Below are 16,359 nucleotides of genomic sequence, written 5' to 3' on the forward strand. Positions count from 1 at the left end.
CAAACAAAATAATTGAAAACATTGTTCAGCAAAGAAATAAAATATTTATTTACGTTAAAGTTAACATTACCTTTTTACAGCTTTAATGATTTAACATACTTTTTACAAAAACATTTACAACATATATTCATGCCATATCTTTTGTTTGTTTATTTGTTTGTTTCATTTTACGCCTTAACCCAACAGTATTTCAGTCATATATAGGCGGGTAGTTTCCTAACCATCGTTCCTGGAGAGTAACACCAGTACTAGACTGCCTTCCTTCGCGCTAAACTAGGGGAGATACCCACGCCAGAGAGGTAACTGGATTAGAAGTCATCGACTCTAACCCCTCGACCACGGAGGCGGTTATATGCCATATCTTGTTCAGTAACACAATGCATTATCTTTCAGTCAAAACACAACAGTCTTTTGTTGCTTTTCACACCTTTACACCTCATTTTAACTTATACCAAAGTAAATGACAATTTTTATGGTGCTAACAAGATCACTTGAAATAGGATGTTTTTAGTATAGAAGCAATAAGTTATTGTTTATATATTTTGCTCTTTTGTACTAGTAAATTCAAAATAATAAAAGATTGTAAGAAGGATATTTTAAGGTAAAGAGACATTGAATCTGTTTATTTCAATTAATTTTTTCTTCAAGTCTTTGGTGCTTCATCTTTTAACATATGACGGAATATTGCAGCAAATTATCTACAGATTTGATAACTTACTTTTTCACAAAAATAAAATAACATATGGAATTTACAGCTTTATTTATGAGAAAAATTGATGACAATTTTATCAAAACCAAAATACTGCCTTGTAATGCCGTAGCAGTACCACTTTTTTAAGACAGTAATGCAGTACCAGTTCCAGTAGTAGCAACATTTTGTAAGAGTAATTCAGTTTCAGTACTAGTGCTTGCAAAATCGCTGCAGTACGTACTGCAGTACCAGTACCAGTAATGCAGCTCTGCACTATACACAACATATAAAATAGACAAATAACCTTTATTTATTACACAAAGAACAAGATAATGCACAGATATTCATATGTTGTCTGATTCAGACAAGTTCTATATATGCTAATTGAAATAACCAATAAGGCAAAGGCAACATTCACAGGACGCAGGTCCCCCAACAAGCCCAAGCCGGACACCCAGAAGACACCGAAAACGCGAGTGTTAAGTCTACTATTCCAGTTTTGAATAAAATTATCAGTCAATCTCTGCTTAATACAGTGCAAAAACATTTCCTTATCACCTACATTGTGAAAATCAACACTTCATTAAACAAAATGCACATAAAAGGTCCCTCTATAATGAACACCAGATTTTTTTGTAAGGATACCTTTCACAGTCAATTTTATAAAGATATATAGATTTTCTTGTTAAACTTATGAACATTTGTATGTAATAACCTTACCGAACATTACAAATATGGTTCCAATCAAATGAATCGTTTCTAAATGCCTTGGACAAGATGTATATGTTTTCTTTTAGTTTATTTATCAAACATAATTTTTATATATGTCATGTTACGTATATAATGTAATAACTCATAAGTATTTATAACAAGGAATTTATTCAAAGGGACACAAATCAAAAAGTTCTTTTCTATTAATCAATGTGTCTGTGAGATATCGCCGTTATGAATTATGTGTTCAAATAGATAAAAATATGTTATGAGTTTTTCAAAAATATATAAACATACATATGAACAAATATCTGCCTCTGTTGAAACAAATTATTTACATAACTTATTGCGGTCTTTTTGTCCAATTCCTTGGGCTACTCCTTTGCACAACAATGGTCCTTCCTCATGCAAATGTAAAGCTGGCCAAACGATATGGTCAATATATTTTCCAGAACGTGTATAAGGCTTGTACTTATTAGTATCAAACGGAATATTTTCTTTGACATCAGGAAATTCTATAAAGACCGGTGGATTATGACGGCACATCAACCAGCAGATATTCACACACTTTTTAATGTATGTCTCAAGAAAGTCCCGGCTCTCCATCTTCATTTGAAAAGATTTGCTGATAAGGTCTGTGACAGTCTAGATCGAATATACATAATATTCATTTAAATCATAGCTATAGTAAATACGTAAATATATGCTTTTATTTTTTTAACAATGTATTTTAGATATTGACTTTACTTAAAGTTGAAGTAAGTTAAAATGATAAATGTCGTATAAAATACACGTTAAATCTCCAATTTGCACAGATGATATGATATAAGGAACAAAATGACATACTGTTTCAACTTCATTTGTCAGATGAATTTCAAAGAAGTTCTTTGCTTCCATAATTGTCTTTTTCTGCTCTTTTGAAAGTAAATCAAAGTCGGAGTCAATAGTAATTTCCTGTAATGTAATAAATGTTTTCATTGCAAGTAAATGTAACTGGTTTATTTGAACTGTATAACATTCATACTAATCTATTGGCAAACTAAACGTCTTTTATTTTATTGTCATTATACCATATAGATGCTTTTTATCGCAAGAAATAAGTTCAGTTATGTAGTTTTTCTGTTTGTCAATATTTAAATGAATTGGTCCATAATGAGGTCGGTATGACCAAAAGTATTATTCTTTTTTTTGTATTTTACACCATCCTTGACAAGAAACCACGAAATGATTATATATAAATATTGTTTGTAAGTTTAAGATATATGATCAGATTTCACACATATTACATAGCAGATAGATCAAAATATTAATTCTCATCATGTAACTGTTCGTACTTAGTTACATGATACCCTTTCAAGATTTTTTCACAAAAAAGCTTGAAGAAGATAAAAGCCGGGCATATCTTTTATTTCAGAAAAAATATGGAAAACGCATTATATTGGAAATTAAAAATATTATGTAAGTTTCTTACATTTTAAGAAAGGCTTGGTGTAATAGAAATCATATAAAGGCAAATTTGCTATAGTTCTACTCCATATATTACATTTTATGTTCACTGAGGTTATTTGACATGGTGGGACTGAAATTATTTTTTTCCAGATAAATGTATTATTTGATGTAGGGGTTAGACCACTTATCTTTATGCAAAATTTCAGATCATTCGCACACTTGGTTTTTCCAAAATAATTATTCCAATTGTAAAAAAATGACCCGAAATCAAAAGCGTTTAAACGCTTTTTACTCAAATCAGGTTAAAAAAGGCATAAACATACGAATTTATTTCAAAGTATATTTCTTAACTATCTTAGCATACTTTTCTGTTTAAAGTTCCCCAGCTCATTTATGTAAGAATTCTTATGTTATATTTTATGCTTTTAAACCTCAGTGAAGTTCCTTTAAGCTTGGTAATCAGTTATTTGTCTTAACATTAATAAAAAACATCAATAAATTGCAAGTTCTTTTTATATATACTATGTAATAAACGGTGATTTATGCCAACACGTATTTACATTAATTGTCTGCGTTAATTCTGTATATTTATAGTAACAGTTTATTGTTTGCACAGTACATTTCAAGTTTTTCTCGTTTTGAATTAATGTATTCATTCAAATTTGCATAAAAAGCATGAATAAAAATGTTAACAAGTGAATGAATAAATATATATACTAAACCAATGGTGTTTCTTTGCATGTATATCAGAAATAAAAATAAATAAATTCATTACATTATCACCATTGCATAAAAATGACATTTATACACATATTATGCATTCATTCATAAGCTCAAATTTATAAATGTTATGCTAGAACAGTGACATATCAACAAAATTATGGATTAATAACCTTGATATCAAAAATAACACTTGAATTTACTTCTCCTATTGTATTTGTCATTATGACTTTCCTTGATTGCCAGTGTTAAAATGTGATTATTTAGTTCACATTAGCTTGAACTGATGTACTTACTGTTGTATTTACATCATTTTGATTTGTGTCAACCTCTCCATCATGCTCCTTCTAAAAGACAAGTTTACAACGTAAACGTCATAGCGACAGAAGAACATAAGGAACAATAACATATTTTGACAGATATTATAACACAATTTTATAAACACAATTACTTTAATTTTACTACTATATATGCATCATAATGAATTATAAAAAATGTCCATTTTTATTGGATTTTAAGTCACATCTACAGAGTGAAGGTCATACGGTGACGTTCCATTTCTACTGGTGGAGGAAGACCGAAATGCCCCTTCATATATATTAGGCACAAACGGGAACCTGGGTAGAACCAGCGACTTTCCGTAAGCAATCTGGATAGCTTCCTTACATGAAAGAATCCATTGTGCCTGACAGTATTCGATATCATTTTGTTTTGTTGCATTTAAAGTCGAATCGACAGCAATGATAAAAAACGATTTGAAGTCAACGGCTTTACCCAATTGGCTATGGATGCCTTTACAAACAGTCTAGAATTAGTCAGAACGATCGTTTGGTAAAACACAAAATATCGTCATGTTCATTTCAAATGTTTGAAGAAAAGAAGCAAAATAGACAATATGCAGGAAACATTGAGCAGAACAAAATAAATTTGCATTTTTTTTACAGTATTGAATTAAAGACTTTGAACTAAAGGTTTCTCAGATAGACACCAAGTATGCATTTAGCATGTCCAAAGCACTGATATGGCCAAATTGTACCTATTTATTGCACGATTTGTCATAAGAGGTTAATTGTAATAAAATAATACTTTTGTTACATCTGAACTTCCATCCTTATTCCTTTCTGATTCAGTGTCTTTGTCACTATGTTTCACTTCAGGCTCCTAAACAAAAAGAGAATTTGCACCGTATCGATAAACTTTATTTTAATTATTTTGCGTCAGAGTGTTGTTATTAAATGAACAATTTCAGATTAATTTATTTGAATTATTTTGCGTCAGGTGGTTGTTATTAAATAAACAATTACAGAAATGATAAAATTCCAAAATTAAAGAGCATGCGCACATACAAGCATGCGCATACACGAGGATGTTAGATAATACCCAGTGTAATTTATAAATAGGTAACCATAGCAAAACTAAAAAAAGTAAACATATATATTACATTTATGAAAATGCAAACTTTATCTTCCCATTAAATTCCATAGTCCCAATGTATGTGCTGTCACAGTGACATATTGACATACTTATGTATACATTTTACTTTTATAATGATGACTCACAGGCAACGGTGTAATATTAAAAACGTATTAAAAATACAGTTGTCTCTAGAAATAAAATTGCAAAAACTTGAATATGATGCCTTCATACATATTTGCCTTCAATATAAAACGAGGGCCATTCAAGAAGTTCTATCATTTGGCTAATATTTTGTAACTGTTACATTTTATAAAAAAATGTTTTCCATTTGAAATATTCAAAGTATTCCCGAACTAGCTAAAGACAGTTTTGTCATTTCTTTGACCAGCTTGGAAAAGTTGAAAATAATATTCTTTTGGAATGCTGTCTTAATTTAAGGATACAGAAATAAGTCGGTATACCTTTTACTTTTAATTTAAGTCGCTGGGACTTAAGTCAGGAGAATAAGGCGCTGTGTTTACAATTTAAACATTTTTAGAGTTAGGGTGTTTTGGACATTCTTAAGGAATTATTTATTTTAACAATCTCGCTTTTGTGAGAGGAGACATTGTCATGTGTTAGATGGACTCTTGAACAACCTATGCGCGGACGCTTCTTATTGTAAAACGCTATTATCCTCCTTATTGCAATACTCTTGTAAAAGTATCAAGTGACTAGTCTACTGCAATTTAGTCTACTACAATTTAAGACAATCGCATACAACATATTAACCTGATTGTCCTTTTGAACTTTTTGTTACTCAAGTTTCATCACCTGTCAGCAAGTTAGAATTAATCCGGCAATCACAGTGTTTGAATGTTTTTAGAAGTTCTTTGGCACACTAAATATACTGTTTCTGTTGTTCCATAGCGAGAAACTGGGATACCAATCTAGCGCAAACTTTCTTAGACCTAAACGCATGGTCAGAATTACATGAATACTGCCTTTTGATATGTAAGTTGACTAGTTACCTCTACCTGAACGTAGTCATCCTTGACATACAATTTTGACTCCGAAACCCTAAAATATTACCTATTTGACGCCAATAAAAGTTTCATATGCCAAACAACACATTGATATATAATAATGCATTGCAGCAATGCACGATACATAGCCGAAGTTACATTAATGAGGTTTCCGAATTTCAGGTTAGTTGTCCGTTGTACAAAAGGGTCAGTCAATTGGTCAGTGCATATGACTTCGTGTATTTCAAGTTGAAATATCTTGGTTATGTTACAAGCGTTTTAAAATACTATGAGGCAGACACTAAGAAAACCTATTGTTATGTATGCAACATATTACATGTATATAATTTATATCTGACCAGTTGGTATTTCCAATATTATCATTGTTCTATTTTTAGAACATAAACTACATGTATGTACTAGAAGGTTCTTAACTGTTGTAGAAAACTCATGCATTATATTTAGATAGAAACTTCTGGAATGATCTTTATTGTTGAAGTTGCTAGATTATGATTACTTGAGAACATAATAGACCTTTCTGGAAACTTCTTAGTTAATATATATAAGGAGACATTTTTCATTAATCTTATCTTTAAGTCATCAGTTACCTTTTAAGTCATCAGTGATCTTTTAGAAATCAATATATTTGGAGTATTATTCAACTTGGAAATTAAGTGATTTATTGGAGCTTGGATTATTAATTATTCTTGTGGATTTTATTGTGGGAATTTATTCTAAAGTGTTCTTGGATTTAACTTGGATTTAACTGTGCTATTAAAAAAAGATCATTCCAGGATCAGACTAGACATTTGTAATTTTTATTTGGACTTCAGGTATTTGTAAAGTTATTTGTTATTTTATTTTTCTTTAATAATTTTTCTGTAATAAATTTGTTATTGTTACAAGTTTGTTGCTGGCTTTTCTTTCTCGTTACGCCTGGCTCGTAACAGAAATTGGGGGCTCGTCCGGGATTGAATATTTCTTTTTGGCTACATTATTGGAAATTATTACCATTTATTCTACATTTTATTATTACCGTATTTACTCATCTGAGTTGATATCATAGTTGTTCTATTAAGTGTACCTTTCATTTTGAAATTTTTGAAACACATCACTTTCTGAGTTTAAAACCAGCAGCAAGCAGTCATGTCTTTTAATTTAGAAAAGTTTGTAGCTGACCCTTCCCAGGAGGTATTAGATTTGGCTAAGAAAACTGATTTGCTCGATCTTGCAAAAAAGTATAATTTATTAGAAATTAAATCTTCAATGCGTAAACAAGAAATTAAAAATCTTCTGATTCATTATTTTGTGGATGAAGATATTTTTGGAGAAGATGCACTTTCTCAGATTGTTGAAAAGCACTCTGAAATTTCTGAAATAAAGATAAAAGAGCTTGAATTACAATTTAAATTTGAAAAAATGCAGTTTGAAAAAGAAAGGGAAGAAAAAGAAAGGGAAGAAAAAGAAAGGGAAAGGCAGTTTGAAAAAGAAAGAGAAGAGAGAAAATTAGAAAAAGAAAGAGAAGAGAGAGAATTTCAGTTAAGAATGAGAGAATTAGAAATCAAAGAGAGAACAAATCAGTTTGAAAATAGAATAAATTCAAAATTTGATGTCACTAAAAATATTAGGCTTGTTCCACCTTTCCAAGAAAAAGAAGTTGATAAGTATTTTCTTCATTTTGAAAAGGTTGCTGGAAATTAAAAATGGCCAATAGAGCACTGGACATTACTTTTACAGAGCGTCTTAATTGGTAAAGCTCGTGAAATCTATACACAACTTACTGTCGAACAAAGCTCTAATTATGATAATGTAAAAGAATTAATTCTGAAAGGTTATGAGTTAGTACCAGAGGCCTACAGGCAAAAATTCAGAAATTCTAAGAAAGAAATTGGTCAAACCCATGTCGAATTTGCAAGAGAAAAAGAACAACTTTTTGATCGGTGGTGTCTATCTAAGAAAATTAATAAAAATCATGAAAAGCTCAGACAGCTCATGTTAGTTGAAGAGTTTAAACGTTGCATTCACTCTGATGTTAAATCTTTCTTAGATGAAAAACAGGTAGAAACTTTGGAAGAAGCTGCCCGTCTAGCTGATGATTATTCTTTAACCCACAAAGTCTCATTTTTAAATAAAGGGAAGTCCACACCCTCACATTTTAATTCCAAGTTCAGTTCTGGTAATTTATCTGGCTCATCTAGTCAGTCAAATACTCCCAAACCAAAGTCATCTGATGAACATAAAGGTCATAATCCCTTATCTTGTCCTACATGCAATTATTGCAAGAAAACTGGACATCTTATTTCTGATTGCTTTACCTTAAAAAGGAGGCAACAGCAACGTGATGAGGCCAAACCCACAGGTCTTACCACTTCAAGGTCTCAACCTCAGTCTTGTATTGATAACAATGCAATTTTGAAGGTCAAAGAACCCAAGTCTGATTCTATAATGGAGATTTATGAACCATTCCTTTCGGAAGGTTCCGTGTCACTTATCGGTGACACTTGCCCACCTACTCCTATTACAATTTTAAGAGACACAGGAGCTTCTCAATCTCTTATTTTAGCAGATACACTGCCTTTTTCTGAGAAGACTTCTTCTGGATCTAGTGTCCTTATTCAGGGTGTAGAGTGTGGTTTTTCTAATGTCCCTCTCCATAATATTTATTTGTCCTCAGATTTGGTAACTGGGCCGGTGGCTGTAGGTATAAGATCTTTCTTACCCTTTAAAGGTGTTCATTTATTGCTAGGTAATGACTTAGCTGGAGATAAGGTAGTGGTTAATCCACTTGTAACTGACACTCCTTGTGTGGATCAGATACCTGATCCCATTGAGCAGGAAATTCCTGACCTTTACCCTTCATGTGCAGTTACTCGAGCTATGGCTAAGAAGGCCATTCAAGAAGACAATTTTTGTTCAGATATTGACTTAGCTGATACTTTTATAGGTCAGTCTTTTGATAATGAAATAAATTTTTCTCACACTCCTACTCTGCCTGAAACTCAGACAGATTTTTCAATATCTGATTTTTCTACACCAAGATCTAAAGATCAAGGTCATGATACGCTGTCAAGGTCACAGCTTATCCAGGAACAACAAAATGATCCTGAGATTTCAGTCCTTTTTCAAAAGGCTTTTAGTGAAGATGAAGCTTTACAAGTCCCTGTTTGTTATTATGAAAAGAATGGGATTTTAATGAGAAAATGGCGACCGCCCGATGTCCCTGCTGAAGAGGAGTGGACTGTTAATCACCAAATTGTGGTCCCTAAATCATATCGCCAGGAAATATTAAGCTTGGCTCATGAAACACCCATGGCAGGTCATTTAGGTGTTAATAAAACCTACCATAAAATTCTCAATCATTTTATTGGCCTGGCCTTAAAGCAGATGTATCTAGGTACTGTAAATCTTGTCATACTTGTCAGATGGTTGGAAAACCTAACCAGACAATACCTAAAGCTCATTTACAGCCTATTCCTGCATTTGATGAACCTTTTAGTAGAGTTATTATTGACTGTGTAGGTCCATTACCAAAAACTAAATCAGGTTCTCAGTACTTATTAACTATTATGTGTGCTTCTACGCGCTTCCCTGAAGCTATTCCTTTAAGGAATATTAAAGCCAAAACTATTATTAAGGCTCTTGTGAAATTTTTCACTTTTGTTGGTTTACCTAAATCAGTACAGTCTGATCAAGGGTCAAACTTTATGTCTGGTATTTTCCAGCAGGTCATGCACGAGTTAGGAATTACTCAATATAGGTCTTCAGCCTATCACCCTGAAAGTCAAGGTGCATTAGAAAGATTTCACCAGACTCTGAAAAATATGATTAGGTCATATTGTTTTGACACTGAAAAAGACTGGGATGAAGGCATCCATTTATTGTTATTTGCTGTAAGAGAATCTGTTCAGGAATCTCTTGGCTTCAGCCCTTTTGAATTAGTATTTGGTCACACTGTCCGAGGACCCTTAAAACTTCTAAAAGAGAAATTCCTGTCTGAAGATGACATATCTTTAAATTTGCTTCAATATGTATCAGATTTTCGAAATAGGTTGACTAATGCATGTGAGTTAGCTAGGCTTAATTTAAAATCAACACAAAGTAAAATGAAATCAAGGTATGATGAGAATGCTCTGGAAAGAAGTTTTAACCCTGGTGATAGAGTACTTGCTCTTTTACCTATACCTGGAAAACCATTACAGGCAAGATACTTTGGTCCTTATACTATTGAAAAGAAAGTCAGTGACCTTAATTATATTATTAATACTCCTGGGAGGCGAAAGCAAAAGCAAATGTGTCATATGAATATGTTAAAAGAATATTTTGACAGAGATAGCAAAATTAGTAAACCTATATCTTTTGTAAACTCTGTTCCACAAAATCAATGTTCAATTGAATCTAATAGGTGTGAAAATTTTGAAAAGTCTGATCCTGGTTCAGCGAAGCTTGAAAACTCTGATATTCTGAAAAATCTGGATGAAAAACTTGCTCACTTAGAACCGTCAAAACGAGATGAACTGAAACAGCTTATTTATGAATATGAACACTTATTTCCTGATATTCCCACACGAACTGACAAAATACATCATGACGTCATTCTTGAAAACTCTGAACCAATAAAACAGCATCCATATAGAACAAATCCTGTAAAACAAAAGTACCTAAGACAAGAAGTTCAGTATTTATTGGATAATGACTTTATTGAACCAAGTCAAAGCAATTACAACTCTACATGTATTCTTGTACCGAAATCAAATGGAACATATAGAATGTGTACAGATTATCGTAAAGTGAATTTTGTAACAAAAACTGATTCATTTCCTATACTAAGAATTGATGACTGTATTGACAAAATTGGAAAAGCAAAGTATGTAACAAAGTTTGATCTTCTAAAAGGATTCTGGCAAGTTCCACTTACTGATAGAGCTAAAGAAATATCAGCCTTTGTAACACCAGACGGCTTATATCAATATAAAGTCATGCCCTTTGGTATGAAAAACTCACCAGCAACTTTTCAGAGGCTAATAAACATGGTAATATCTGGTCTACACGGATGTGACGCATACATTGATGACGCAATCATCTATTCTGATGAATGGGAGGAACATCTCAAAACTATACGAGCATTCTTCGACCGACTTAGTGATGCTAAATTGACAGTTAACCTTGCAAAAAGTGAATTTTGTCATGCAATTTTAACATTTTTAGGACATGTAGTGGGACAGGGTAAAGTTAAACCAATAGAAGCTAAGGTCAAAGCTATCTCTGAATTTCCTGTGCCAACTTGTAAAAGACAACTGATGCGATTTCTTGGTATGGCAGGGTATTATCGTAAATTTTGTAATAATTTTTCGGTTATTGCAGAACCATTGACAAATTTGCTAAAGAAAAGAAACAAATTCATTTGGAATGACAAGTGTCAAATGGCATTTGACAGCCTTAAAATATGATAAACAAGATCAACAAGGAAAGGCGGCGTTCAATGAACGCAACCCCCAAAGCCATACTTAAGAGTGCACCAGTTCTCTTGGCACCAGATTTTAATAAAAACTTTAAGTTAGCTGTAGATGCTAGTGACATAGGTGCTGGAAGTGTATTGATCCAAGAAGACAACAATGGTGTTGACCATCCTGTTTGTTACTTTTCTAAAAAAGTTTAATGAACATCAGAAAAATTACTCTACTATAGAGAAAGAGTGCCTTGCTCTTATTCTTGCTATTCAGCATTTTGAAATTTATCTAACTTCTTCAAAGTTGCCTGTTGTTGTCTTTAGTGATCACAACCCCCTCACTTTCTTGCATAAACTTAAAAACAAAAATCAAAGGTTGTTGAGGTGGAGCTTATTTTTGCAAGAATATAGTCTTGACATTAGACACATTAAAGGGAAAGATAATTTGATCCCTGATGCACTTTCACGTGTCTAAAACTGTTATTTGCAGTATTTTAAATTTAACATTTATATGATATGATTGATTATTTTTTTTGTTGTTGTTTGCTATTGTTTGTAATAGCATTTATATGATATGATTGGTTATTTTTTGTTGTTGTTTGCTATTGTTTGTAATACACATATATATGAATGTATAAAATTGTTTTACATTTCTCCTATGTTATTTGTAAGTTACATTGTTTGAATTTATGTAAAAGAAATATTCATTTCATTCATATTTCTTTTTCTTGAAGAGGGGAAGTGTTATGTATGCAACATATTACATGTATATAATTTATATCTGACCAGTTGGTATTTCCAATATTATCATTGTTCTATTTTTAGAACATAAACTACATGTATGTACTAGAAGGTTCTTAACTGTTGTAGAAAACTCATGCATTATATTTAGATAGAAACTTCTGGAATGATCTTTATTGTTGAAGTTGCTAGATTATGATTACTTGAGAACATAATAGACCTTTCTGGAAACTTCTTAGTTAATATATATAAGGAGACATTTTTCATTAATCTTATCTTTAAGTCATCAGTTACCTTTTAAGTCATCAGTGATCTTTTAGAAATCAATATATTTGGAGTATTATTCAACTTGGAAATTAAGTGATTTATTGGAGCTTGGATTATTAATTATTCTTGTGGATTTTATTGTGGGAATTTATTCTAAAGTGTTCTTGGATTTAACTTGGATTTAACTGTGCTATTAAAAAAGGATCATTCCAGGATCAGACTAGACATTTGTAATTTTTATTTGGACTTCAGGTATTTGTAAAGTTATTTGTTATTTTATTTTTCTTTAATAATTTTTCTGTAATAAATTTGTTATTGTTACAAGTTTGTTGCTGGCTTTTCTTTCTCGTTACGCCTGGCTCGTAACACTATAGGTGACATAAGTTATTGAATGACCCATGTTAAATAAACGATCTGATAAGATAAACAAATCACTTATCGGTCATGCGTCATTTTTATTAAAATTTCAATTGTTTATTATTATTATTACTAATATTTTATATTCTAAAGAAACTCCACTGAGGTTTAAAGGCCTAAATATATAACATTTGAATTTTTTACATCAATTAGCTGGGGTACTTTAAACAGAAATATATGCAAAGGTAATCAAGAAATCAAGAAATATCCTTTGAAATAAACTGAAAATAGTATTTAAAAACTATTTGTTAGTTTAATGCCTCATAATGAGGTTCAAAATCATTTTGCCATTTTTCGAAAAAAAAATGTTACTCTGGAAAACACGTACTGACCAAATTATCTAGAATATATATATGTACCTCATTATTTTTTATTCTTTCTTCAAACGGTACATAATTTTCTCAAATATAATAATAATAATAATAATAATAATAATAATAATAATAATAATAATAATAATAATAAATTCTAGACCTTTCATGTCAAAAACCTCAGTTTAGTCCCTTTAATGAAGAAAGTAAATGAAATAATCTATGTATCTTTAAAGTCTAGAAGAAAATCAATTTTTTAATAAAATTATGATTATTAAACATTTATTCAACCATTATCTATATGTAATCACATTAACAAAATAAACAAAATACTTATCAGTATAGCAATAAATATCATTTCAAACAGAATTTTAAATCTTTCTTATTATCATTAATTTTAATTTTTAAAGTAAGATATCAGATTTTTATAGAGCAAAAACTATTTCTACTTACCAACTTTGACAAAATATAAAAAGAGCACAAAAAGCGATATTTTATACAACTTATTGGCGTCCAATAATTCCATCTTATTGAGTAGAGCAACACCTTCAATCTGATATCACATTGCTAATAAGTGATTCCCTCGTGCATATGAAGTAATATTTTCAATATAAAACTATTACAAAACAGTCGGTGCTTCCGCACTTGCTATGATATTTCAATATAAAAGTGAAGGTCGTGACGATCGAGTTATATTGATAGGACAACTGAAAATGGGTAATTGATTTAAATAGATGAGCATGTGAACTAACAGCCTATAACTTCGGTGTACAAAAGCCATGTTATTGCGTTTATGGTCTCACGCAAGTTAAATCGACATGACTCGGACATGACTCTGAAAATACAAACAAATACAGTACGAGTATTACTTCGGATAAAATAAAATAAGAAAAAGGATCTGAAAAGTGTGTAAGAATTAAACGCTTATAAAAAAACTCTAACCGCAGGCAGTTCTTAGTAGAGGCTACTTCCTTATTGGCACACGCTATACTGTAGTAATAAATGGATACACCTCTGACCTGGTGAAAGTTACTGTTGCTGTACGTAAGGGGTCAGCCTATTGTTCCCTCCTGCCTGACCATCCCAAATCAATCACTTTCAGGTGCGACTATTTATAATATGGCAATATACCTCACTGCAATTTTCATTCGCCTATAAGATGATCTCTTGTTGAAACTGGAATTTTAGGATTGGATGGTTTCAACACCAATTAATGCTACGTGATCACTATCTTACGTGATTAATGATTAATGAGTAATTAATGAATGTTTAACCTTATACTTAGGGAATTGTACGAACTTGTAGATTAAGACCGAGTAATTATTGCATGTGTTTCATCTTTTATTTAGGGAGCAGTACGAATGTGTAGATTAAGGCCGAGTTATTAATGCATATCTAATCTTTTATTTTGGGAGTTGTACGAATTTGTAGATTAAGACCGATTAATTAATGAATGTTTAATCTTTTATTTAGGAAGCAGTACGAATGTGTAGATTAAGGCCGAGTAATTAATGCATATCTAATCTTTTATTTAGGGAGTAGTACGAATTTGTAGATTAAGACCGATTAATTAATGAATGTTAAATCTTTTATTTAGGAAGCAGTACGAATGTGTAGATTAAGGGCGAGTTATTAATGCATATCTAATCTTTTATTTAGGAAGCAGTACGAATGTGTAGATTAAGGCCGAGTAATTAATGCATATCTAATCTTTTATTTAGGGAGTAGTACGAATTTGTAGATTAAGACCGATTAATTAATGAATGTTAAATCTTTTATTTAGGAAGCAGTACGAATGTGTAGATTAAGGGCGAGTTATTAATGCATATCTAATCTTTTATTTAGGAAGCAGTACGAATGTGTAGATTAAGGCCGAGTAATTAATGCATATCTAATCTTTTATTTAGGGAGTTTTACGAATTGAAACAGATTTGTGCTATAAAACAACTTCTTGTCAAACCATCCCTAACGATGTCTGGGTGGGCAACATCAATATTTCAAAAATCGTAGTTAACGATGTAATACCACTACCAACAACTACTACCACAAGTACAACTTCTACCAGGACTTCAACTTCTATCAGCACTACCACTACTACCAGCACCACCCCTATGGCCACCACTACCGATACATCTACGGTTTCTGCAGTCCCAAATACAGGCAAATCTGTTTACAGCGGGCAAAAGCCGACGATGGCGCATTCAGTTATAAATATTAATCGCTATTTTACGATTGTTATTGCGTATTTGTTGTTAAATATGTTGGAAAACGCAAATGCTATATATTGTCGCCAAATGACAACAAGCACATTTAATTTGTAACCCTTGCCTGCTCAATATGTGTAATTGATTTGCCCTGCTTTGAATTCGGAGCATTTCATTTAATAAATAAATATATATTTCATTACCAAAAAACATTTGAAGCACCAGTAGCATACCGCCATGTCTGGCTCTATGGTTACACAAACATGCCTGGTTTAAAAATGGCGGCAAAACTAATCACATGTGTTTCCAGTAAGGTTGATTTATACTGTCTATAAATTTCATTCTAAAATAAGTTTTATATTCCTCATTTTAAATTATATTCCCGTCATAAAGTACCAGGTATTGGTATCAGAATCAAGTTTAGTACAACAAATCAACGATGTCCGATTAATAAAAATATAAAGTATTCACACAATTATATTGAACTACATTTAATCGTTTACCTGGCATAAATTTCATTTCTTGTCGACTTATCAAATTATTTCAACTCTTAAGTAAAAACAGGAAGTGTAATTTGTAACAGATAAAAAGTAAGCACATAGGTATGTGTGCGAAATAATGTAAAGTACAATAGCCTGATACAATTAAGTAAAAAATTAAAACACCATCACATATGTAACAATCGTCTTAAAGCAAACTTAAAAATTAATTTACTTTTCACTACAATTACTTAAAACGAAACACACCATTTTAATCTCGAGTCTAAACGAATCTAAACTAATCTTGAGTTTAATTAAAGTTTGTAAATTTGATTCAATGAAAATTCACAAAATATTATGGGAGATTTACATAATACTTTCTATCATTTGAATGTATATCAATTTTATCGTGAAACCACCAGGAGTCGATATGGAATTTGTATATTTCATTTATATCCAGTTTTACAATTCATATATTCGGTTTATCAAAATACTTATTAACT

The 16,359-nt window shown here is 31.4% G+C and overlaps 1 protein-coding gene across 1 annotated transcript; it reads right to left on the minus strand.

Annotated features, from left to right (window-relative positions):
- Window positions 1–1,091: 1,091 nt before the first annotated feature.
- Window positions 1,092–15,616, minus strand: LOC132729814 (uncharacterized). The gene is made up of 5 exons (XM_060715642.1): window positions 15,611–15,616; window positions 4,667–4,732; window positions 3,868–3,918; window positions 2,249–2,356; window positions 1,092–2,047 (listed from the first exon to the last, which is right to left on the minus strand). Exons 1-5 carry the CDS (start codon window positions 15,614–15,616, stop codon window positions 1,733–1,735), a joined length of 546 nt encoding a protein of 181 aa, XP_060571625.1. The 3' UTR covers window positions 1,092–1,732.
- Between the last annotated feature and the right edge of the window lie 743 nt (window positions 15,617–16,359).

Source organism: Ruditapes philippinarum, unplaced genomic scaffold (assembly GCF_026571515.1).
Source record: "Ruditapes philippinarum isolate M1 unplaced genomic scaffold, ASM2657151v2 ctg26_1_1_1_1, whole genome shotgun sequence".
NCBI classification, from domain to species: domain Eukaryota; kingdom Metazoa; phylum Mollusca; class Bivalvia; order Venerida; family Veneridae; genus Ruditapes; species Ruditapes philippinarum.